Source organism: Impatiens glandulifera, chromosome 8 (assembly GCF_907164915.1).
Source record: "Impatiens glandulifera chromosome 8, dImpGla2.1, whole genome shotgun sequence".
Classification (NCBI taxonomy): domain Eukaryota; kingdom Viridiplantae; phylum Streptophyta; class Magnoliopsida; order Ericales; family Balsaminaceae; genus Impatiens; species Impatiens glandulifera.
In genome coordinates, this window is record NC_061869.1 from 34,892,582 (window position 1) to 34,917,724 (window position 25,143).

Here is a 25,143-nt window from a genome sequence, read left to right on the forward strand (position 1 = left end):
AAACATGAGTCATTTATCCATAAATAAGTCCATAAGACTACCAAATGATTTTAATTATTTGCGAAGGGCACGATGGAAAAAGAAAAGGGAAAAGGATTCTATTGAAATATTTCTTTGAAATGCCCAGAGCCAAGACCGATACAGCAAAATCAAAATAAGCAAAATCGAGTCTCTAAAAACTCTATTTATTGATAGGGATGTGAGATTGTTCGTACATAATCCTGTTTCAAACTCTAGTTGTTCCTAGGTACCAAAACTATATATGGTGATAGGTGTGATAGATCGCTTTTATACGATTTTGCTAAAAACTCTATTTGTGCCTAGGTATTAAAACTCTAATAGTAGTTAGGTATCCCAAAACTCTATATGTTGATAGGTGTGATAAATCGTTTTTACACGATTCTGCTATAAACTTGGTTGTGCTTAGGTATCGAAGCCCTAATGGTAATTAGGTATCCCAAAACCCTATATGTTGATAGGTGCGATAGATCATTTTTATATGATTCCGTTAAAAATCCTAGTTGTGCATAGGTATCGAAACCCTAATGGTAGTTAGGTATCCCAAAATCCTATATATTGATAGGTGCAATAAATCGTTTTTATACGATTCCGCTAAAAACCCTAGTTATTCCTAGGTAGTAAAACCTTATATGTTGATAGGTCCAGACTTCCTTTCTATACGACTCTATCACAAAAATAAAACTATATTTGTTGATAGGACGAGACATTTTTTTATATGACTCTGTCACAAAATAAAACTCTATGTGTCGATATGTCGACATCGTTTGTACATGACTATCACCCAAACCCTATCTCATGATAGGTATCACAGCCTTGCACATCAGGAAGCAAAGAGATCAGTTTTAAAGGATCCAAACAAACAAAACCGTCTATTGACACCAACCCGAAATCGTTCGTACACGATTTCGTTAGAAACTCTTTATGTTGATAGGTACCCGAAATCATTTGTACATGATTCTGTTAAAACCCTATTTGTTGATAGGTGCGAGAAATGGTTTGTACATGATTCTATCATAAAACCTATATATTGATAGGCTGAGACATCATATGTACATGATTATGTTAGAAACACTATCTATTGATAAGTGCGAGAAATCATTCATACACGATTCCATCATAAAACCCTATTTGTTGATAGGTTGAGATAACATTTATACATGATTATGTTAGAAACCCTATCTGTTGATAGGTGTGAGAAATCGTTCATACATAATTTCGTTAGTAAACCTTATTTGTTAATAGGCCGAGACATCGTTTATATACGATTCCGCCAATAAACGCTATCACTCGATAAGTACTCCCTCCTGCAACATCAATACAATCAAAGCATTATCAATACAGCTTTATATTTTTATATATCTTTTAAGACTTGTCCATAAACAAGCCAAGAGATCATACGTATATGATCCAAACACGAACTCTGTCATTCAAATAGGTAATCTAGTCGTTATCACTCGATAGCTCCTCAATCCAAACCCTATCAATCGAATAGGTGTTCCAAATCCTATCATCCAAATAGGTAATTTAAGCCTTATCACTCATATATGTACTCAAGCAAACCCTAACTCTTGATAGGTATCTAGTTAAAACTCTATTTCTCAATATGTACTTCTCCCAAGCCACAAAATCATTAAGCCTTGTTTGGTAATAAGCACAACGATCATTCGAACATGATCTCAATCAAACCCTACCACTCGATAGGTAATCGAATCCTATAATTTAAACATGTATCTCAAAATTTCATCTCAATTGATAAGAACAAAGCTTTGTTTGTTAACAAGCACAACAATCATTTGTACATGATCCTATCCAAACCCCAAACCCTATTATTCGACAGGCCCTTGAACAAATCTCTAGCACTCGATAGGTAACCAAAACCTATCTCTTAATAGATTCTCAAACAAAAACTCTATCATCCGAATAGGTATATAAACCCTATCATCCGAATAGGTATCAAACTTTTTCTCTCGAAAGGTATCTAAGTCTATTTTATCAACAGGCACAGCGGTCATTTGTATATAATTATGTTCAAAACCTATCTTCGGATAGGTAATCTCACAAAGTTTTATTCAAAATCATATCTCACGATAGGTACTCCAATGATTTTTTTTGTTCTTTGATATTGTTCTATTTCGGTCTCGTTCAAAATCCTATCTTTCGATAGGTACTCCAATGATGTTAAGTTCCCAATTCCAGACATTAAAGCGTATATGTTGAAAGCACCATGATCATTTATACATGATCATTATCAACCTCACCTGTGAGTGATCTTTACGGAAAAATTGTTAACTTCCGCGATAAAATTGACGATAGAAAGATCATATATACATGATCACACGATAGAAAAGCCCATGGGAAAGTTTGTTAACTTCTCACAAAGACTAATATGTTGATAGGAATTGTTGTTTCAATACCTACGATTACCCTTACCCCATGAATTTTATGGATGCTTTATCAAGTTCTATAAAATTATGTTTTTCAACAACCATCCTTGGTACATTACTGTTGGTATCGGTGTTAAAAATAGAGACTAGAGTGTGACTATTGTGAACAGCTTACGATAAACGATTCGATAATAATACTATGAGGGATTAGTATCTATTTCTATTTTTCGTAAATCTTCCAAACTCTTGAAATGGATTTAAGTGCGAAACTATTTGATGGATTTGAAGCTTTAGATGAACGAATGTAAATGGAAGAAAGTAAAGAACACAAGGAGTTTATTGATGTTCGGAGATAAAACTCCTACGTCACCCTTTCTTCCACAACCGAAAGGATATCTACTAAAGACTTTGAATCAAATACAACTCAATGAGCTAGCTAATTCTCTATTGAACAGAATAGCCTCTATTCAACTTACAACACTGAGATTTCTCACATATAAGACATTATGCAATTAGAATTTGATCACAGCAAGACAAATAGATAGTAAGAGAATTTCGTGTATGTTAAGCAGTTGTTCGTTTGTTCGTTTGTTCGTTAGTGACCGAGGTATGCGATGGTTGAATCAGTTGCTCGACTGTTATCCTTGAGCTTCTATTTATGATTGAAGTACACGAACGGTCGAATATTCTTTGTGGACATGTGGCATGTGTCTGTTGGACGGCCTCCTATAGTACGAGAGTATAGTAGACTCTGAGTATTTGGATCATGGTCGTACCGAACAGGTAGTGTGCCAAATATCCTCTAATCTTGTCTTGTAGTAGGAATATATATTTGAGAGATATCATCATACTTGGCACTCATTCATTTGATCATGGTTAGACGGATGCTTCCTTCAGACAGCTGAAAAAGCGAGGCAACAAACGTTCTTCTTTAGACCGCATCTAAAGGAGTTAGACGCCCACGTCTAACTGCGCTTCCCTTTAGACCGTGTCTAAAGGAGTTAGAAGTTCTTGTGTAAAAGAGTTAGACGTCCTCGTCTAATTACGCTTTCCTTTAGACATCGTCTAAAGGAGTTAGACATCCTCGTCTAACTACGCTTTCCTTTAGATAGCGTCTAAAGGAGTTAGAATACCTCGTCTAACTACGCTTCCCTTTAGACAACGTCTAAAGGAGTTAAACATCCTCGTCTAACTACGTTTCCCTTTAGACAGCGTCTAAAGGAGTTAGACGACCTCATCTAATTATGTTTCCCTTTAGACCGCATCTAAAGGAGTTAGACGTCCTCGTCTAACTACGCTTCCCTTTAGACAACTTCTAAAGGAGTTAAACTACCTCGTCTAACTGCGTTTCCCTTTAGATAGCATCTAAAGGAGTTAGACTTTCTCGTCTAACTACGTTAGATGTCTAAGATCGCGTCTGAAGGAGCAAGGTCTTTTAGATTTGAACATGCACCAAACAAGTAGACAACTTAGTTTGATCATAACTAAGTTTAACATAAATCATCAAAATAATGTAAACATTAAATAAACTTATTTCTTTAGTTTATTTTAGTCAGTTTGATTTGACTAAACAATTTTACCCTTTTTGATGATGTTAAAACTTAGTTGAAAGATCATGAAAAAGAACGTATCCATAAACACCAGAAATATATATGTATTAACAAAAATACAGAAAGAGTCGATTTAACATTAAAGATTTCCCAAGAACAACAAAAGTTTTGGTCTTTCCTATGCTAGGTCTTTCCTATCCAACTCTACCCTTGATGAAGGATATTTTTTCCTGATCTTCCCCCTAAACATCAGGCCACTTCTTTCCCCCTTTTTGACATCATCGGAAAGGATGAAGTCCTAAACAGCTCTTCGAGCTCATTGAAGTGCCCAATTTCTTCTCTTTAGCTTTAGTCTTCCTACCATAAGAATATAGTCAATGACTCTTTGAGAGTCCAAGACTCTTGAGGACTTAATGAGGACCCCATGTCCAGCATTTGTAAGGAGAGAAGAGATCATGGTGAGCGATCATCTATAGGGCTTCCTTGGATAAGAGATCATCTCCATCAAGTTTTTTAATAGAATTTTCGACCAGTTGATTTTTATTTTCCTAGTGATAGCAACGATTATCTCAAATACCTTTTTCGAGTAGAAATTAGAGACACCCTCAGCTAGGAGAGACTTAGAAATGATATCGTTGAGGATGGAAAACTCAACTTTTATAGAAGAATTCAGTCTGTGAGTATCGATAGGGAAAAGATGTCCTTCAAAAGATGTATTTGGGAAAATAAGCCTCATCTCATATAAAATATAATTAAAAGAAGTGGGGAACTCATATAACCCCTCTGATGGGAGCCTAAAGAATTGAGCAAAAATTTCTTCATTGAAGCAAACATGCTCTTCATAATTTTTTGCCACGATAAGCTTTTTGTCGATTATCCTTTTGAAATTAAAGAATTCATGAACTTCTGGTTCATGAATGATGACAGGTGCACCAAGGAATTTCTATAATCCCAAAGTTTTAAGAGTTTCAAACATCGTGGCCATTTTTGGAATCACCAAAGTGGACACAGAATTGAATTTCACTTGACGAGTAGATGGTGCAATAGAGACCATTTCTTAACTAAAGAACAAGTCGAAGGAGGGCTAAATGATTTAGATTCCCAAGATTCACAAATGTTTTTCTTAGTGAGAGAAAGCACGCATTCAGAATCACAAAGAAGATAGAAGGTTTGTTCGGATGAATTAGTTACTCTTTATAGAGTATGATTGACATAAGATTAATAAAATCGTCATTAAAAGTGAACCTTCATTTAATGTATAAACGTGTTCCCAATAAAAATCATGATTAAAAGACGTCAAATAAAATCCATCATAAAATCTATCACAATTTTGGAAGGTGGAAAGACACAAGCCTTCAGATACATTAGTCATATCTTTAACATTGAAAGACACGTGTCTTAAAGTTATTCGAGATATGACTTATCATTTTCTAGGCGGGAAGCGACATGGACAGCCTATAAAATTATGGACAACGGTCCTACTTGGTTGAAGATAAAGCGTCTAAAGGCACACGTAGTTAGACGTCTAACATGCCATCCGCATACCTTTCGTCTAAGTTCGGTAGATTTCTAGTTCAAACGACGTCTAACTACGCGCGTCTATAGACGTCTAACATGCGTCTCTTCAGACGACGTCTAACTACGCTCGTCTACAGGCGCTTTAGACATCTATCTAATAAATAGACGTCTAACCAGACTTAATTTGCAAGTTGCTTACGCAAATATTCGTCTAAGTACATAGCTCTTTTAGACGATTGATCTAATCAGACCAATTAAGACCTCCTTCTATACATGTCAGTTCAGTCACTGAGACAACAAATTCCCCCTCAATTCATGCATATTTAAAAATATCAATTTAATTTAAATCAACAAGTCCTAAAATCTTTTCAAAGTAAAAAAACTTAGTCTCTAAGAGTGGCTTCGTGAACACGTCTGCCACTTGTTGATCTGTTGTGTTGGGTCAAATTATTTTGACTAAGTGTCAAAGTAGTTTGAGTATAGGAATTTTGATGATGAATGTATATTTAAAACTCAATCTATGCGTCTAATTGTTTTTGGTACAGGTGTATCAAAAACAGGTTATATTAGACTTGGTCTTAATGAGATTCATTAGACCGATTTGGCATTAGATGCACGGAGTTAGACGTGCAGTCTAACTAGCGGAGTTAGACGTGCAGTATAACTAGCGGAGTTAGACGTGCAATCTAACTAGCGGAGTTAGACGTGCAGTCTAACTATCGGAGTTAGACGTGCAGTCTAACTAGCGGAGTTAGACGTGCAGTCTAACTAGCGGAGTTAGACGTGCAGTCTAACTAGCGGAGTTAGACGTGCAGTCTAACTAGCGGAGTTATACGTGATGTCTAACTAGCGGAGTTAGACGTGAAGTCTAACTAGCGGAGTTAGACGTGAAGTCTAACTAGCGGAGTTAGACGTGAAGTCTAACTAGCGGAGTTAGACGTGAAGTCTATCTAGCGGAGTTAGACGTGATGTCTAACTAGCGGAGTTAGAGGTGCAGTCTAACTAATGAGAGTTAGACGTAAAGTGTAACTCCTTCAGATTAGTCTGAAGTGATGTATAGTTAGACGTGCAGTCTAACTCCTTCAGATTAGTCTGAAGTGAATTGTAATTAGACGTGAAGTCTAATCTCATTAGACCAGATGGTCTAATGGATGATGCTATTAGACGGGGGCGACTAATTTTATTAGACGAGGTCGTCTAAGTGAAATACATCTAATGTTAGGCTTAAGCAGTTGCTTGAAGCTAGCATACGTCTACTCACGATCAACTAGTTGTAAGATACTCCTGCTCCACTTTCCTGTGAAGATCAGTACGACAGCCAGTTGCAACCAATTGATTAATGCCACGTAAGAAAATATTCTTCCCACTACTTGTTTTTGCAGGAATATCCTTCAATAATATTTGGTGCACTACCAGATTGGTACGACCACGATCTTAGTTCTCAGAATCTGCTGTGTACTATGGAGGCGTTCCAATGGAAGCTCGCCACGTGTCATTATGAAGATATGACCGTTGGTACCTGCTCCTATTTAAAGATCCTCAAGGACAACGGAAGAATTATCGATCTATCGATACTCAGATTATTTTATCTTAAGCATACAAATTGAGTGAGCTGCTTTCTTTCTTTTTACAGAGTGTTCAATCAAAAAGAGTTAGAATCAAAGCATTGTATTAGCTGAGTGATATTCTTCATATTGTAAGTTTAACAGAGTCTGTTCTGTTCAACAAAGAGCTAGTCGTGCGATTGTATTTGATTCGTTGAAAGTTTAATGAATCCTTCTAGTGGTTGGAAGAAGGGGTGACGTAGGAGAGTTAACTCCGAACATCTATAAACAAACTGTTGTGTTGTTTTTTTCTATCATCTTTTCATTCTTGGTTCTTCGCTTCAAACTCAAGCAAATATTTCCGCACTTGAATCGTTAAGGAGTTTGCAAGAGTCTGTGCAGAATAGAAAGTGATTTAAATCCTTGACAGGATTTCTATCAGATCGTTTGTCCTAAGTCGTTATCAATCGCCAGACCCCCGTCTCTATTGATTAAGCCGATCCTATCAATTGGTATCAGAGCAGGTTTCTGTTCTCAAGCTTTTCCAAGAATGTCGACCATAACCAAAGATATCAGTGCTACTTCTATTCCCACTTTCTCTAGGGAAAATTATATCGTGTGGAAGAAGAGAGTCTGTGCTCATCTCTCTTCTCTCCATGACGACATGTGGAGTGTCATCACAGATGGTCCTATCAAGATCGATAAGGAGAAATCGGAATGGACCAGTGAAGAAAAAATGAAGAGTAACCTCAACAACATGGCTCTTGATGCTCTGTACAGATCTCTCGATGACAGCATGTTCAACTACATTATTGAGTGTGATACTGCTAAAGAGGTCTGGAAAAGACTCACCCAACTGTGTGAGGGCAACGAGCAAACCAAGGAAAATAAGACCATGGTTGCCACTCAACAGTTTGACAGTTTCAAGATGCGTCCTGGTGAAACAATGAACGAATTCAACACCAGATTCAACAAGATCGTCTCCTCTTTATCCATCCTTGGCAAGACTTATAGCAACATGCTATTAAGGTCATGCATGCTCTTCCGAGGGAATGGGACATAAAGACAATGTCTATGAGGGAATCCAAAGATCTCAACAAGATTTCTCTCTTCGACCTGTTTGCTTATCTCAAGGCCTACGTGTTCGAGTTGAACTCTAGGATTGAAGAAGATCAATCCACATCCATTATCATTGCCAAAGCATTGGTGAATGCTGAAGAGCCACCAGTAGCCTCTGATGTGAAGATAGTGGCACAGCAACTATGCAGCGATGCCATGTCTCTCTTCGTGAAGAAGTTTGGCGACTTCATGAAGAAGAGCAACTCTAACTCAAGCTCTTCAAATTCTAATGATAATAAAAAATCTAAGGCTAATGTTAAATGTTATAATTGTGGCATTGCAGGTCATTACCAATCAGAATGCCATAAGCCTAAGAGTGAAGATAAGAAGGATGATGAAAAGGAGTTGAAAGCTCTTATGGCAAGAGATGGGAAGAACAAACAAAATCTCTGTGACTCTTACTTCTCATCCAGTGATAGTGATGACGAAGAAGTGGCTTGCTTTATGGAAAGAGAAGATGAAGAAGAGACTCAGGAAACGGAGGTATTTGACTTCTCTTCTGAAAAGTTTTCAAGGGAACAACGAGTAGCTGCACTAGATGACATGGTCATAGAGTACATAAAGCTAGAAGAATCCCTAAATAAAACAAAATCATCACCTGAAGTGTCTCAACTAGTTTTACCTCAAAGTTTTGAATCAAATGTTTTTGAAAAGAAATTTGTAGAGATGTCATCTGAGAATGAGATGCTCAAAGAACATATTCAAACTATTTCCACTAAAAACAAGAGGTTAAACTATGTTGTCAGTGCATAGACAAGGTTTGGAGAAGCTGTCAAATATCATATCAGCATGTTAAAACTTGTTGGATCTAGATCCGGTTTAGGATTTGATGGCGATGACCCAAACCTGTCGTGCAAAAGTCAAACTCATCAAATAACAAGTTTAATCCACTAAACTTTGTTAAAGGAAGTCTGACTGATAGTGCATCTGATCTCATTCATGAAGAAGTAGCTTTAAAAATGAAATATTTTATGTTCCGTCGACCGTTAGCTGGCTAAAAAATAAGTTAGACGCAGCTAACAGGTCTGGCAACCTAAAACCTGACTCAAGGTCAAGGAGTTTTAAAAGAAAGTCTTCTTCAAAAGCTAAGGGATCAGTGGCTAGCAGGAAGTCTACCAAGTAAAAATCATACGCATTAATCACAACACAAAATAGAAAATCCATTAGAATATCTCAAATATGGATTCCTAAGGGACTAATTGATCGAGGATCCAATTGAATATGGGTACCAAAGTTTGTAAATAGTTTCTTATGTAGGTGATGTAGGAAGGCTGCAGGAAGGAAGCAAGGAGGATACTCTTTTGAGTATACATCTCAGAAGATCAACAATGGCACCTGCCATTTCAGATGACTAATTGTTTTCCTTAGTTTTGTTTGAAAAATACTTTTGGTCCTAAGGACCTCAAAAAACATTTGTTTATTCATTATGTACATGCACAAAATGAGAGGGAGATATTATTTTGAAAATAAAGATGCTCTTAGACGAAAGGCCTTAATTAGTCTATTAGACGAGGTCGTCTAAAAGAAGAGACATGTACTTAGACGTATTTTTGCTCACAATTTATGCATCTAGGTCTATATGTTTTGGTTTAAAACCTGCGCGGTTAGACGTGCACGTCTAATAGACGTTAGACGCTTTTACGTCAAGAGCAAGTGGATGCTCGCGTCTAACCAAACGCATGTCTAATACGTGATGTTCATGCGTAATTAGACGTACACGTCTAATAAACATTAGACGTATATGTATGACATGTAATTAGACGTTTGCGTCTAATAAACGTTTAGTTTTTATAGATGGGTGAAGTAAAAAAAACGTCTAACTACGTGTGTATTAGACTAATCAAGGACAGTTGTCCCACGTGAGAGATATCTAATTCTCCTACTCAAACATAAAAACAATCATCTCCGAATAACGTGAAGACACGTGTCTTTCAATGTTAAGAGAGAGTAACTAATATACCCTCATTATAATGATGACTTTTTGGTAAGGACGTCTAAAAATTAATTGATGGGCCATACCCCTAGGAAAAAAGGCGGTTATCCTATATGACTCTTGGTAGTCTATATATAGACAGATTTGCATGAGATTGAAAACTTTTTCTCACTCAAGATTTCTAAGAACCTTAGATTTTTCTAATTTTCTCTATAAAAAACCCTCGTTCTTTGTGTGTCTGTTCATATTCTTCAGAAAAATGGGAAACAAGAGAATCACGCTTGGCCACTATACTTTGCAGGTGGATTTTCCTTCCGTTTACACGTTCGATCAAAATGAGGTGGTCAAAATATTCAGATCCCTTGAGTATTCAGGTCTGGGAAAGTATCTGGGAGGGCCGTTCATCTTCCATGAGAAAGAAGTGAGGGAGTACTTCAAGTCTACAACAATGGTGGGAGATTCTATTGTAGCAACAGTAAACGGAACTGAAATCTCCTTCAACGAAGCGGTTTATGCGGAGTTCTTTGAACTTCCATCAGAAGGGCATACGTTCAACCGGCATCTGTCATCAGCGGTGACGGAGGAAATGATGACGGTCTTTTCTGCCAATGGCTCGGCGATTCGACTTAATGGGACTAAGAAGGCTCTCAAACCACAGTTTATTTTGTTTAATGATGTAGTGTCAAAAGCGCTTCAGAGGAAGGCAGGGTCGTTCAATCTCTACAGTCAAGATAGATTTGACTATATGTTTGTCATTTCAAAGGGGATTCAGGTCAATAGGGCCTTAACGATGTTCCAGAACCTTTGCTTTTCAATCAACCAGGAGAACAAGGAGTGCATAAACTTTGCTGCTCAAATAAGTCATTTATTGGAGCATTTGGGATCCCGATGGAAGATTCTGAACCTATCAACTTGACCAGGGTGTACACTTTCTTCACAATTGCTAACACCCTAGTCATAATGAAGAACAACAAGGAGTCTCTTTCAGGAGCCTCAAGTCAACAGACAGTAGAAAGTTATGTTACCCGATCCAAACATCAAGCGGCTTATGTCCTGTCTACAGGAGCCAAACGAACCAAGACGGTGAACGAGTCTGAGGCTATCTCTACCAGCCTTAAGAGCTCATCGAAGAAGGATTCTGGAATTGTTAATTCCAGATTCAGGCAAGGTTTAATCGAACTTGCCACCATTCCCATGTCTCCCCTGTCTCCGGATGCCAGTCAGTTGCGGAGATCATCAAGGTCATCTATTTCTAAAGGTGAAAAGTCAAAGGCGCCCTGTGCGTCTAAATCGATGAAAGCGTCGTCGAAGGTAACCTTTTCACAATCCCTGACCGATGTGCCCAAATTTAATGTTCCTAAGATGGAACAAGAAAAGTCTGATTCTATTCCTTTTAAGGAATCTGCTGCCGGGCCAATTATTGAGCCAGTTGGTCCAACTACTGAAATTCTTGATAGAATTGTGTCTCCTATTCAACAACCTGATATTGTAGAAGCGGGTGCTACAGAACGTGCTGAACCAGAGCAGGGTGTTGTTATCACTTCAGATGTTGATGGCGAACCTGAGAAGGCAATGTCTATATTATTAGTTATGCCTCACGTTCCAAACCTTGTTCCAACAGAATCATTGGTGGGTGGAAAGATAGTTCCAGCCGAACCCACACTAGGACTCTTCATCAAACCCCTGACTGCCCATGAAATCATGCGTTCTGCAAGACGATCCACTGGAATTGTCTTTGGAGAACCACGACCCTTTCCAATGCCCACCGAAGTGATCGGAAAAGGAAAGGATGTTGTAAAAAATGTTGACGAGGAAGTTTCTGAGGCAACCTGTATTGTTGACCTCATGATGGATTAGGCCAAGGTTGTTGCTGCTGAGAAGATAGAGATCTTCAAAACTTGGGTACTGAACATAATGTCTATCAAGTACACCGGAGTCATCAAAGGTAAAGGTATAACTAGTCAATGGTTACAGCTTATCAAAAATGAGAAAAGGATCTTGAAGTGGGCTAAGACTTCAGAAGTGTATGAAGCCCTTAAGAGAAAAGATCTGGTGGAAGCAAACTTGAGAGGAAGAGCTCTCTTTCCTATTCTCCAGTCCAGAAGAGCCAAGTTCAATCTCATTGAGAGAGGTGCTGAAGCAGAAGCAAAAGCCTTGAAAAGATTGGACGAGATCATGGAAGACTATATCTCAGTGGTTACATGGTACGTTGATGGAGCAAGTTGCTCAGGAGATAGCCCATTCGGTAGTGCCTCAGATGAAGATGAACGAATGGACCTATCTAACGATGCTGCTGCAGATAAAGATGAGCAAGCTACTACTCATCATATTGAACTTGGAAGTTTTTCTGCTGAAGAAAATCGTCTAATGGCTCAACCCTCTGTTGAGCAAGCCGAGGAACCTATTCAAACGAACCCATCTAGAGAAGAAGAAGAAGTTATTCAAGAGCCTGTTCAAGCTCTTGAAAATGATGCTGATCAAGAGCCTGTTCAAGCTCTTATATCGAAAGAAAGAGAAGTTGTTGAAGAGCCTGTTCAAGCTCTTGTAACTCAAGAAGAAGAAGAAGAAGAAGAATCCCCTGCTATCAGAACAAAGGGATCTCAAGAAAAAGAGGCTGAAGTCAGTTAGTCTGAGATTGCCAGATCAAAGGGGGAATCCTCAAAAGACAAAGAAGTTGAGAGCAGTTCCTCATCTGAGGGGAACAAGATCAAAATGCTCAAACATTCAAGTCTCTACGATTTCCCAATATCAATGCTGCTAATGTTTTTGAGAACATTCTTAATCCTTATCACAGTTCAGGGAACTTGCTCGAAAAGATTAACAGGGCAGAGAAGGAGTTGGAAGAAGAAGAACAAAATAAATCTGATAGTGAATCAGAAAAGGATGAACATGAGCAATCCATGCAAATTCATACCAACTTCAGTCCAATTCAGATCATTGCAGCAGATTCACAAGATAATTCATCTAATGAAATCTTCAGCTGACGGTACAAAGCTCATGAAGTCGATGTCAACTCTGTTAACAACGCTCCAGAAAAATATGGCAGTTATGCAATCCAATATGACAAAAATTATGAAAGCCTAGAAGGAAGACAAGAAGAACTTTGATGATCTTGTTAAAACTCAAAATTAGTTGGAGCTAACATTGAAGAAAAACACGTACGAGGTTAAAGTCTCCAATACGAATTTTGGAAGGTTTGAAAAGAAACTCTTCAGCCGACAATTTGAAATGATGAGCCTTGAAAAACAGATAAATCTTGATCATCAAAGAGAGGTTATGGAAGCAATGGGCTTGGTTCAAAATCAGCTGATTGAAATTCAAGGCAGCATGAGAAGAATAGATGCTGAAAGACTAGAGTATGTTGATTCCATTGTAAGGAAATTTCAAGCTGAAGAGAATGCTAAAGTGCTGAGAAAGAGTAGAATATCATCACTCAAGGAGACGCCGTTAGAGATAGAAGAGGTGACGGTATTGCAATCGGCACCATATCTAAACGAATGCCAACCAATGATGAAAACCCAAGGCCAACTAAAAGAGGCGGAGGACAAAGCGGCGGTGATCGCGAAGGTCGCAGCGTTGGTGATCGCAGAGGTCGCAGCGGTGGTGATCGCGGAGGTCGAAGCGTTGGTGATCGTAGAGGCCGAAGTACTGGCAACGATCGTGGTGGTCAAACTGGTGGAAGTGGTCGTGGTGGACGCGGTCTTCCTCCGTTCAAGAACCTACTAACTCGTGAAGGGATGAGTGGTGAAGGATTCACCTATCCAATTGATCCTCGAGTGAAAAGGGAAGGCCAATAATCTCTCCTACTTAAACTATCCTTATGTTAGTTTATGATCTTGGCTTCCTAAACATAGTTTCTAAATATTGGTAATTTTGAAAAGTCTCTATGTAAGATGGATGAACAAGTTTTACTTCTTATTTATATGATGAATGTTTAATTTGTTATCTATGCATAGGTTTTAACATCATCTTCAAAAAGGGAGAAATTGTTGGGTCAAATTATTTTGACTAAGGGTCAAAGTAGTTTGACTATTGGAATTTCGATGATGAATGTATAGTTAAAACTCAATTTATGCGTCTAATTGTTTTTGGTGAAGGTGTATCAAAAACATGTTATATTAGACTTGGTCTTAATGATATTCATTAGACCGATTTGGCATTAGATGCACGGAGTTAGGCGTGCAGTCTAACTAGCGGAGTTAGACGTGCAGTCTAACTAGCGGAGTTAGACGTGCAGTCTAACTTGCGGAGTTAGACGTGCAGTCTAACTAGCGGAGTTAGACGTGCAGTCTAACTAGCAGAGTTAGACGTGCAATCTAACTAGAGGAGTTAGACGTGAAGTCTAACTAGCAGAGTTAGACGTGCATTATAACTAATGAGAGTTAGACGTGCAGTCTAACTCCTTCAGATTACTCTGAAGTGATGTATAGTTAGACGTGCAGTCTAACTCCTTCAAATTAGTCTGAAGTGAATTGTAATTAGACGTGAAGTCTAATCTCATTAGACCAGGTGGTCTAATGGATGATGCTATTAGACGGGGGCGTCTATTTCATTAGACGAGGTCGTCTAAGTGAAATACGTTTAATGTTAGGCTTAAAGCAGTTGCTTGAAGCTAGCACACGTCTACCCACGATCAACTAGTTGTACACTACTCCTGCTCCACTTTCTTGTGAAGATCAGTACGACAGCCAGTTGCAACCAATTGATTAATGCCACGTAAGAAAATATTCTTCCCACTACTTGTTTTTGCAGGAATATCCTTTAATAATATTTGGTGCACTACCAGATTGGTACGGCCACGATCTTAGTGCTCAGAGTCTGCTGTGTACTATGGAGGCGTTCCAATGGAAGCTCGCCACGTGTCATTATGAAGATATGACCGTTGGTACCTGCTCCTATTTAAAGATCCTCAAGGACAACGGAAGAATTATCAATCTATCGATACTCAGATTATTCTATCTTAAGCATACAAATTGAGTGAGCTACTTTCTTTCTTTTTACAGAGTGTTCAATCAAAAAGAGTTAGAATCAAAGCATTGTATTAGCTGAGTGATATTCTTCATATTGTAAGTTGAACAGAGTCTGTTCTGTTCAACAGAGAGCTAGTCGTGCGGTTGTATTTGATTCGTTGAAAGTTTAGTGAATCCTTCCGATGGTTGGAAGAAGGGGTGACGTAGGAGAGTTAACTCCGAACATCCATAAACAAACTGCTATGTTGATTCTTTCTATCATATTTTCATTCTTGATTCTTAGCTTCAAACTCAAGCAAACATTTCCGCACTTGAATCATTCAAGAGTTTGCAAGAGTTTGTGCATAATAGAAAGTGATTTAAATCTTTAACAAGATTTCTATCAAATCGTTTGTCCTAAGTCGTTATCAATCGTCAGACCCCCGTCTCTATTGATAACACCAATCCTATCATGTTGGGACATATTCAAGGCGAATGTGCTTTTAACTAACATGCTCCCGGATAAAATGGTGTCTGATTTCAATATGCTTGGTCCGAGAGTACAGCACCGGGTTGTATGTTATCACAATAGCACTGTGTTGTCGCACAAAATCGGAGATTTTTCTCCCTTAATGTCGTATTCCCTTAACTGTTGTTGAACCCATAAGAGCTAAGAGCAGTAGCTTCCTGTAGCAAGGTACTCGGTTTCATCTATAGACGTGGGGATAGACGTCTGCTTCTTGCTGAACTAAGAGATCAGGCGGTCACTAAGGAAGTGGCAAGTTCCACTAGTGCTTTTCCTATCAATTTTGCACCTTGTATAATTTGCATCTGAATAACTAGTTAGATTGAAATTGGAATCATTCGGAAACCACAGTCCCACATTTTGAGTCCCCTTTAGATGTTTCAAAATTCGCTTAGAACCAACATAATGAGATTGTTTAGGATTAGCCTGAAATTTTTCGTAGATGCTGACAGCAAACATGATATCTGGCCGGATGGCAGTAAGATAGAGAAGAGATCCAATGATCCCTCTATTGGCAGTAATGTCCACACTTTGTCCATCTTCATCCTTGTCGAGGTTGCTGGAGGAGCTCATTGGAGTAGCTGCAGCCGAGCAGCTTTCCATTCCAAACTTCTTTAACAGCTCCCTAGTGTATTTGGCTTAGTTGATGAATGTACCTTCTTCAAGTTGACAAACTTGAAGATCGAGAAAGAAAGTTAATTCTCCCATCATACTCATCTCGAATTTGTCCTACATCAACTTGGCAAATTTCTCACATAGTTTGGGGTTAGTTGACCCAAATATGATATCATCCACATAGACTTGAACAAGTAAAATATGTGAATCTTTAACCATTTGAACAAAGTTTTGTGTACGGTTCCAATAACAAAGTCATGATCAAATAAGAATTTAGTTAAAGTATCATACCAAGCTCTATGTGCTTGTTTAAGACCATATAAGGCTTTGTCAAGTTTTAAAACATGATTTGGCAATGAATGATCTAGAAATTTATGTGGTTGTTCAAAATATACATCCTCATTTAAGGTTCCATTTAAAAATGAACTTTTCACTTCCATTTGAAAAACTTTAAAAATTTTAAAATATGCATAAGCTAAGAAGATTCTAATTACATCAAGTCTAACCACATGTTCGAATGACTCCTCAAAGTCAATTCCTTCCTCCTATCTATATCCTTAAGCAACCAATCTGGCTTTGTTTCTCACAACTAAGCCATCTTCACTAAGTTTGATTCGAAAAACCCATCTTGTTCCAATGACCGATTGATCAGTTTGCCTTGGAGTTATATGTCACACTTTATTTCTCTCAAATTGATTCAACTCTTCTTGCATTGCATTAATCCAATCTGGATCAATAAATGCTTCATTAATCTTTTTTGGCTCAATTTGAGAAATAAAGGAGGAGTTTTCCATTTCATCCAATAATTGGTGTTTTGTCCTAAGAGGAGCATTAAGTTGCCAATTATTAATTCAAGTGGACGATTTTTGTTCCATCTGAAGTTTGATCCTAAAGGATTAGACATCTGATTAGATGGCTCCACGACATTCGAACTATCAATTATCTACTCACTTGAAGTTTGGGCGTGGTTGACTTTCAACCGGATCAGCTATCTTATCAGACGAGTGTATCCTATTGACCGGAGATTCATCATCACTATCGGATTCAAGACTTGTTGCTTCTAATCTATTAGAAATATCAATGAATTCATTATAATTATTTTCAACAGATTCATCACAAACAACATGATAGGATTCCTCAATAGTTTGTATTCGATTGTTATATACTCTAAGGACTTTACTAACTGGAGAGTATTCTAACATGATTCCAGTATCTTCTTTAGCATCAAAACCAGTCAAATATTTTTTCCCGTTGTTATGAATGAAACAATTACACTCGAAAATTTGAAAGTATGAAACTGTAAGAATTCTTCTATAAAAGATTTCATAGGGTGTTTTATTAAAGTGTTTATTAATTATTGACCGGTTTTGTGTATAACATGTTGTATTTATAGTTTCTGCCCAAAACTTCTAAGGATCACCTGAGTGGAAAGCATAGATCTCGCTACTTCCTTGAGTGTTCTGACTCTTCTCTCAGTAATACCATTTTTCTGTGGAGTTTTGGCACTAGATAACTCGTGTCTAATACAAGACTCTTCAAAATAAGAAGTTAGGCGTTTGTTGGTGAACTCGGTTCCCCGGCCACTTCTAATCTTGATAATGTTTAAAGATTTTTCGTTTTGAAGTCTTCTAAGGATCTTAATCAATTTCTCAGCCGTCTAATCCTTAGATTGTAAGAAATAACCCATGTAAATCTTGAAAAAACATCAATAATGACTAGGTTAAATCTCATTTCTCCTAGGCTTTTTACAGAAATTGGACCGAAAATGTCCATGTGTAGAAGTTCCAAGTATTGGTTGGACTGAGATTTCTCTATACTTTTGAATGTTGATTTGCTCTTCTTGCCTAACTAGCAAGCAGGACAGACCTTGTCCTTTGAAAACTTCAGATTAGGTAAACCAAAAACTAAATCATGCGAATAGATGTTATTAATGGTTTTAAAATTAAGATGATTTAATCTCTTATGTCATAGACAGTTCTGATCATTTTGGGGCTATCATACATATGGGATTATATATCTTATTTTTCCAATTCATTTTGTAATAATTTCCTACTCTACTTCCAGTCAGTAGAGTGTTACCCTACTGATTCTTAATTACACATGCATGTGTTTGAAATCAACAGTAAATCCATTATCACATAATTGACTTATACTAATCAGGTTGTAGCACGGGTTTTCAACAAGTAGCACGTTGTTAATGGTTAGATTACCATCGATAATCTTACCCTTACCCATGGTCTTACCCTTGATGTTGTCACCAAACGTGATCTTAGGCCCTGCACAATCTGTAACTTTAGTTAGAAGTCGTCTATCTCTAGACATGTGTCTGTAACATCCACTATCCAGATACCATACGGATTCCTCCAAACATCGTATCTGTTGTACCTATACAAATACATATTTACAACTTTTTGGTACCCACATTCACTTGGATCCTCGGTCAATGAGGCCCTTAGGAATCTATATTTGAGTTATCCTGATGGATTTCCCATGTTGTATTGTGATTAATGCATATGAATTAGGCTTACCAGACTTCTTTCTGCTAGCAGATGAACTGTTAACCTTAGATGATGGTTTTTGGTTAAAACTCTTTGATTTCTTGTCAGGTTATGTTTTGCCAGACTCGTTGGCTGCTTCCTTCCTATGTTTCAGCTAGCTTACAGTTGGCTTGACATAAATAATCTCATAATTTAAGGTTAAGTCCTCACAGCTTGGATCAGTCCCTTTATCAGTTAGACTACCCTGACAAAGTTTATAATCTTAAGATTGTCTTCCACTGGGTTTAACTTCTTAGATGACTGGTCTTGGATAACATTGTCAAATCATAAACCGGATTTGCATCCGGCAGGACTCGGCGCACTTATTTGTTGTCTGACTGCATCTCCAGGCCTTGTCTAGGAACTGACCACATATGTCAACCGTTGGTTTTAAGAAAACAATGTTTGAACCTTTTCTTTGAGCTTATCATTCTTAAATGAGAGCTCAACCACTTTATTTTCAAAAAAAATGATTTAGAAGGTTGAGATAAAGAAGAGTTATCAGTTTCATATTTCAATCTCATTTCATTATAAGAGTCTGACAAGTTGTTGTACTCAATGACCATGTCAATAAGTGCAGCGGTTAGTTCATCTCTTGTAAATTCTTCAGAAGAGAAATCACCTCAGTTTCTTTTTCTTCTTCTACCATGAAGCATGTGACCTCTTCTTCATCACTATCGATGCATGATGAATCATCTAAGTCGCTTCCTTCATGGCTTTGCAATCATTCGTCATTAAATCCTTTGACTCTTTCTTGTTATCCTTCTTCTTCTTATCTCGCTTTGGCTTCTTGCACTCCGACTTGAAGTGTCCTAATTTATCACAATTAAAATATTTCAAGTTATCCTTGTAGTTATTCTTATCATAATTATTATTATTTGAAGAGCTTGAGTTAGAGTTTCTCTTCTTCATGAATTTGCCGAATTTCTTCACGAAGAGAACCATGGCGTCGCTGTTGATTTGCTCTGCAGCCATATTCACACCAGTGATAGCATGTGGCTCCTCAGCAGTCACCAATGCCTTGGTTGTAATAGCTGATGTGGAAATCTCATCTTCATTCCTAGATTTATCTTAAACTCATGGGCCTTCAGATCGGCTAGCAAGTCAAAGAGCTTCATCTTGTTGAGATCTTTAGAGTCCCTCATGGCCATCGTTTTGATATCCCACTCCCTGGGCAGAGTATGCATGACTTTGATTGCAACATCTCTATTGTTGTAAGTCTTGCCCAAGGTAGAAAGATGGTGATAATAATCTCCCATCGAATTCAGATATCGTCTCTCCAAGACGCATCTTAATGTTATCAAACTGTTGTGTGGCAACCATGAGTTTTTGTTCTCTTTGGTTATCTCGTTGCCTTCACAAAGTATAGTCAACCTCTCCCATATTTCTTTGGCAGAGTTTCATGATATGATGTAGTTGAACATGTTGTCATCCTAGATTTTGTAAAGAATATCTTTGGCCAAGTTGTCGTGGTTGTTCTTTCTCTTGTCTTCACTGGTCCATTCAGATCTGTCCTTCTCAATCTTTATTGGGCCTTCGGTGATGACAAGCCATATGTCATCATCTATGGAAGATAGATGAACATGGACTCTCTTCTTCCACACAACATAGTTTTCCTTTGAGAACATGGGAACCTTGGTTATGGCGGCCATAGACATGATTCAGATTCTTGTTGGTGCTTGAGAATAGAAAACGAGGCTTGGATACCACTTGTTGGGATCGGTGTTAACAATAGACACTAGGGTGTGACTATTGTGAATAGCTTACGATAAACAATTCGATAATAATCTTGTGAGGGATTAGTATCTGTTTATATTCTTCGCAAATCTTCCAAACTCTTGAAACGGATTCAAGTGCGGAACTGTTTTTGGATTTGAAGCTTTAGATGAACGAATGTAAATGGCAGAAAGTAAAGAACACAAGGAGTTTTATGGATGTTCGGAGATAAAACTCCTACGTCACCCCTTCTTCCACAACCGGAAGGATATTCACTAAACACTTTGAATCAGATACAACTCACTAAGCTAACTAACTCTCTGTTGAACAGAACATCCTTTGTTCAACTTACAATACTGAGATTTCTTAGAGAGAAGACAGTATGCATTTACAATATGATCACAGCTAAACAGATAGACAATAAGAGACTTTCGTGTGTGTTAAGCAGTTGTTTGTTTGTTTGTTAGTGACCGAGGTATGTGATGGTTCAATTAGTTGCTCGATAGTTTTCCTTGAGCTTCTATTTATGGTTAAAGTACACCAACGGTGGAATATTCTTAGTGGACACGTGGCATGTGTCCGTTGCACGACCTCCTATAGTACGAGAGTATAGTAGACTCTAGGTATTTGGATCGTGGCCGTACCGAATAAGTAGTGCACCAAATATCCTCTAATCTTGTCTTGTACTAGGATATATATATTTGAGAGATATTAGTGTACGTGGCATTCATTCATTTGATGGAATTAGTTGGCTTGTCAGACTGCTCAGAAGAAAGTGGAGTAGAAAGCTAAGAGATCGTTCTTAAATAGATGCTTCCTTTACATAGCTGCTAAAGCGAGGCAACAAACGTTCTTCTTTAGACTGCGTCTAAAGGAGTTAGATGTCCTCCTCAACCTACGCTTCCTTTTAGACCGCATATAAAGGAGTTAGACATCCTCGTCTAACTACGCTTCCCTTTAGACAATGTCAAAGGAGTTAGACGTCCTTGTCTAACTATGCTTCCCTTTAGACAGCATCTAAAGGAGTTAGACGTCCTTGTCTAACTATGTTTCCCTTTAGACATCGTCTAAAGGAGTTAGACGACCTTGTCTAACTACGCTTCCCTTTAGACAGCATCTAAAGGAGTTAGACGACCTCCTCTAACTACATTTCCCTTTAGACAGCGTCTACAGGAGTTAGACGTTCTCATCTACCTATGCTTCCCTTTACACAGCGTCTAAAGGAGTTAAACGACCTCGTCTAACTGCGTTTCCCTTTAGACTACGTCTAAAGGAGTTAAACATCCTTGTCTAACTATGCTTCCCTTTAGACAGTGTCTAAAGGAGTTAGACGAACTCGTCTAACTACGCTTCTCTTTAGACAGCGTCTAACTACATTTCCCTTTAGACCGCGAGTAAAGGAGTTAGACGTCCTCGTCTAACTACGCTTCCCTTTAGACAGCGTCTAAAGGAGTTAAACGACCTCGTCTAACTATGTTTCCCTTTAGATCGCGTCTAAAAGAGTTAGAATACTTTGTCTAACTATGTTTCCCTTTAGACCGCGTCTAAAGGAGTTAGACTACCTCGTCTAACTACGTTTCCCTTTAGACTGCGTCTAAAGGAGTTAGACAACCTCGCCTAACTACGCTTCCCTTTAGACAGCGTCCAAAGGAGTTAGACTACCTCGTCTAACTACGTTTCCTTATAGACAGCGTGTAAAGGAATTAGACTTCCTGTCTAACTACGTTAGATGTCTAAGACAGCCAGCTTTAGACTGCGTCTGAATTTGCAAGGTCTTTTAGATTTGAACCTACACCAAACTAGTAGACAGCATAGCTTGATTATAACTAAGTTTTAACATAAATTATCAAAATAATGTCAGCATTGAATAAATTTATTTCTTTAGTTTATTTTAGTCAGTTTGATTTAACTCAACAGTTACACACTAAGGAAATGATTTCCCTAATGCTACGATTGGAAGAACCTCGACGAATGATATGGATAACATCATTAGGTCACTTAAAACAACAACACGCTATCGGTTCCATCTTTCCTAACTCCCTCGTTATAAATTGGATATGATGACTTAGTGTTAGATGGCATACTCAAATTAGCGTTTTAAAACCAGTTTGTTGTATTCAAACTTGATTCGAGAGGGGCACTCTATAAGCACTAAAAAATTCAACACTCCAATTTATAATATTAAAATAATAATTTTGAATTATTTTTAAATAAATAAAATCAAAATAATTAACCCCATTTCTAAAAACCTATTTAAAACAATTAATTAAAATTTATAATTGTGTTAATTAATAAAATTAATTAAGGATTAGGGCCAAAATAAAAAGGTAAAATTTTTTGGGATAAATGTTGTACCATATTGTCTTCAAATAATTTTAGAAAAATTAAAGGACAAAAATAATAATTTAGAGTGAATTTTGTATTAAATTAATCTAAAAGAATTATTTATTTAAATCCTAAAAATATATAATAAACTAAAATAAAATAAATTGGTAAAAAAATTCCATATTTATTTTATTATTTTGTGTATTTAAAAAGATCAAAATTAAGGTCAAAAGGGTGAAAGAAAAAACAATTTCAAAGAAATACTTAAGGATTTAATAAAAAAATATCAGTAATTTAGTGCAGTCAAAACCCAGAGGATTCGCTGTAAAGGATTCGTGGCCATCGGATTAGTGTTGGATTTTTATCTAGCGCCCAGGAACGCTCCACATAATCGGTTGTAGCCGAAGAAAAGCGCGCACGCGAAGCACCGAATCAATTAACTGGATGCCAACCCTGTTAGCCGAAAATTTCAAACGGAACGCCAGAACGCACATGAAATGATGTTGTTTCATGTGCCACCTTCGTCTCCAACGCGACGTCGAAAGGAAAAGAACGAACAATTCATGATGATTTCTCCTTTTTGGAACTTTCTCCACAGTCGTGGAACTTTCTCCACAGTCCCAAAACAGCAAGGTAAACAAATTAAGGAAAATACAATTCCTTATAGTCCTGCTATATGGGAAAAAGAAAGAAAAAAATGTAAAGGAAGGGGAAGTAAATCTGGAACATCTTCTTTTCATTAATGAACTTAATGACATGTAATATTAGAGGGTTAAATGACCCTATAAAAAGAAGAGAGTTTGGAAGAATAGCAGAAAGGAATGAAATCACAGTATTTTGAATTATTGAAACAAAAATCAGACAAAGTCAAATACAGAATGTTGTCCAGGTTTGCTTCAGAGAAGAATGAGAATTTATTCATAACTCTGATGAGGTTAAAAGTAGGGGTGTTCATCGGTTAAGTTTTCGGGTTATTCGAGTTCCTCGGTTCGGTTTATTCGAATTTTTATTTTTTTTAGCCAATTCGAAAACCGAACCGAAATCGAATAAATTTTAATTAAACCGAACCGAATTCGAATTTAATATTCGGTTCGAATTTCGAATAATTCGAATTCAAACCGAATTCATTTTTTTTATTTTTGGAACTAGCATAACTCAAACTAAATTGAACCAGCAAGGAATTGAACCCGGGTCTATACCGTGGCAGGGTATTATTCTACCACTAAACCACTGATGTTTTTGTTTTCTTTTTCTTTTATTATAATTTGATTATTTTGAACTTTTTCTTAAGATAAGTTTGGAAAAATAAATAATAAAAAATGGAAAAATAAATAATAAAAAATGAATTCGGTTTTTGGTTTGGTTTTCGAGTTGAAACCCAAACTCGAAAACCATATTTGAATTCGAATTGGTTTGAAATTCGATTCTAAAACCGAAAATGAAATTCGAATTCGGTTTATTCGAATTCGAAGAATTCGAATTCGGTCGGATATTCGGTTCAGACCAAATATTGAACATCCCTAGTTAAAAGTATAATTTGGGTAGGATGGGATAAAAGAAGGGTTGAAATCAAGAAAATTTTTGAAAGCAAGCAAGTTATTTTGACAGCGGTTATCAATCTGGTGACAAGGGTAAAAATATTCTTTGTGGTAGTCTATGTAAGCAACTCTGGGACAGAGAGGAATACACTTTGGAGTGATTTGAGAAGAAGCATTACGGATGACGAATCGTGGGCTATTATGGGAGATTTTAACGTTACAAGATTCAGAAATGAAAGAGAGTCTGAGACAGACATAACACAAGACATGTAGGATTTCAATGAATGCATTCGAGACATAAGCTGCATTGAACCGTCTTCCTCATGTAATCTATTTTCATGGTCAACTACAAGAGGGGCGAACAACATGAGAAAGAGAAGAATTGATAGAGGCCTAGTGAATGAAAAATGGGTGGAGTTTTACCCAAGAAGCCAAATCCAGGTTTTGCAACCAAGTATCTCTAATCACTGCCCTTTGAAATTCTTTAGGGAGAAGGAGAAAAACCAGAAAAGACCCTTTAAGTTCTTCAAATTCTAGATGAAAGATGAAGAATTTAATGAAATCCTTAATGAAACTTGGAACATCAGAATTAATGGAACAAAGATGTTCAGAGTTTGTGAGAAACTAAGATTACTGAAAGGAAAGCTGAATAAGCTAGACCGGAAAAAATATAGTGGGATTTTGTTAGATAAAATTGACCGGTCAAATAAAGAACTTAACTTAAATAAAGTTATTGTCTAGGAACGGTCAAGAACTACAACCGGTCAGAATATCAAACCGGTCAGAAGAAGCAAATGAACAAACCTGAAGTTATTAGGTTGAATATCAAACCGGCCAGAAGAAGAAAATGAATAAACTTGAAGTTATC

The 25,143-nt window shown here is 37.4% G+C and overlaps 2 protein-coding genes across 2 annotated transcripts; one reads left to right on the forward strand and one right to left on the reverse strand.

Annotated features, from left to right (window-relative positions):
• Positions 1-11,983: 11,983 nt before the first annotated feature.
• Positions 11,984-13,053, forward strand: LOC124913271 (VID27-like protein). Its single transcript, XM_047453866.1, has 2 exons — positions 11,984-12,692; positions 12,869-13,053. The coding sequence occupies exons 1-2, from the start codon at positions 11,984-11,986 to the stop codon at positions 13,051-13,053; spliced, it is 894 nt and encodes a 297-aa protein (XP_047309822.1).
• Positions 13,054-15,766: 2,713 nt separating this feature from the next.
• Positions 15,767-16,147, reverse strand: LOC124913272 (secreted RxLR effector protein 161-like). Its single transcript, XM_047453867.1, has one exon. The coding sequence runs from the start codon at positions 16,145-16,147 to the stop codon at positions 15,767-15,769; it is 381 nt and encodes a 126-aa protein (XP_047309823.1).
• Between the last annotated feature and the right edge of the window lie 8,996 nt (positions 16,148-25,143).

Bases quoted from the DNA above. Each gene is read 5' to 3' on its own strand.
- LOC124913272 (XM_047453867.1), bottom strand. From the start codon at position 16,147: ATGGAAAGCTGCTCGGCTGCAGCTACTCCAATGAGCTCCTCCAGCAAC.
- LOC124913271 (XM_047453866.1), top strand. From the start codon at position 11,984: ATGTCTATCAAGTACACCGGAGTCATCAAAGGTAAAGGTATAACTAGT. The intron at 12,693-12,868 runs GTTAGTCTGAGA...ATCACAGTTCAG, and splicing joins AGAAAAAGAGGCTGAAGTCA to GGAACTTGCTCGAAAAGATT.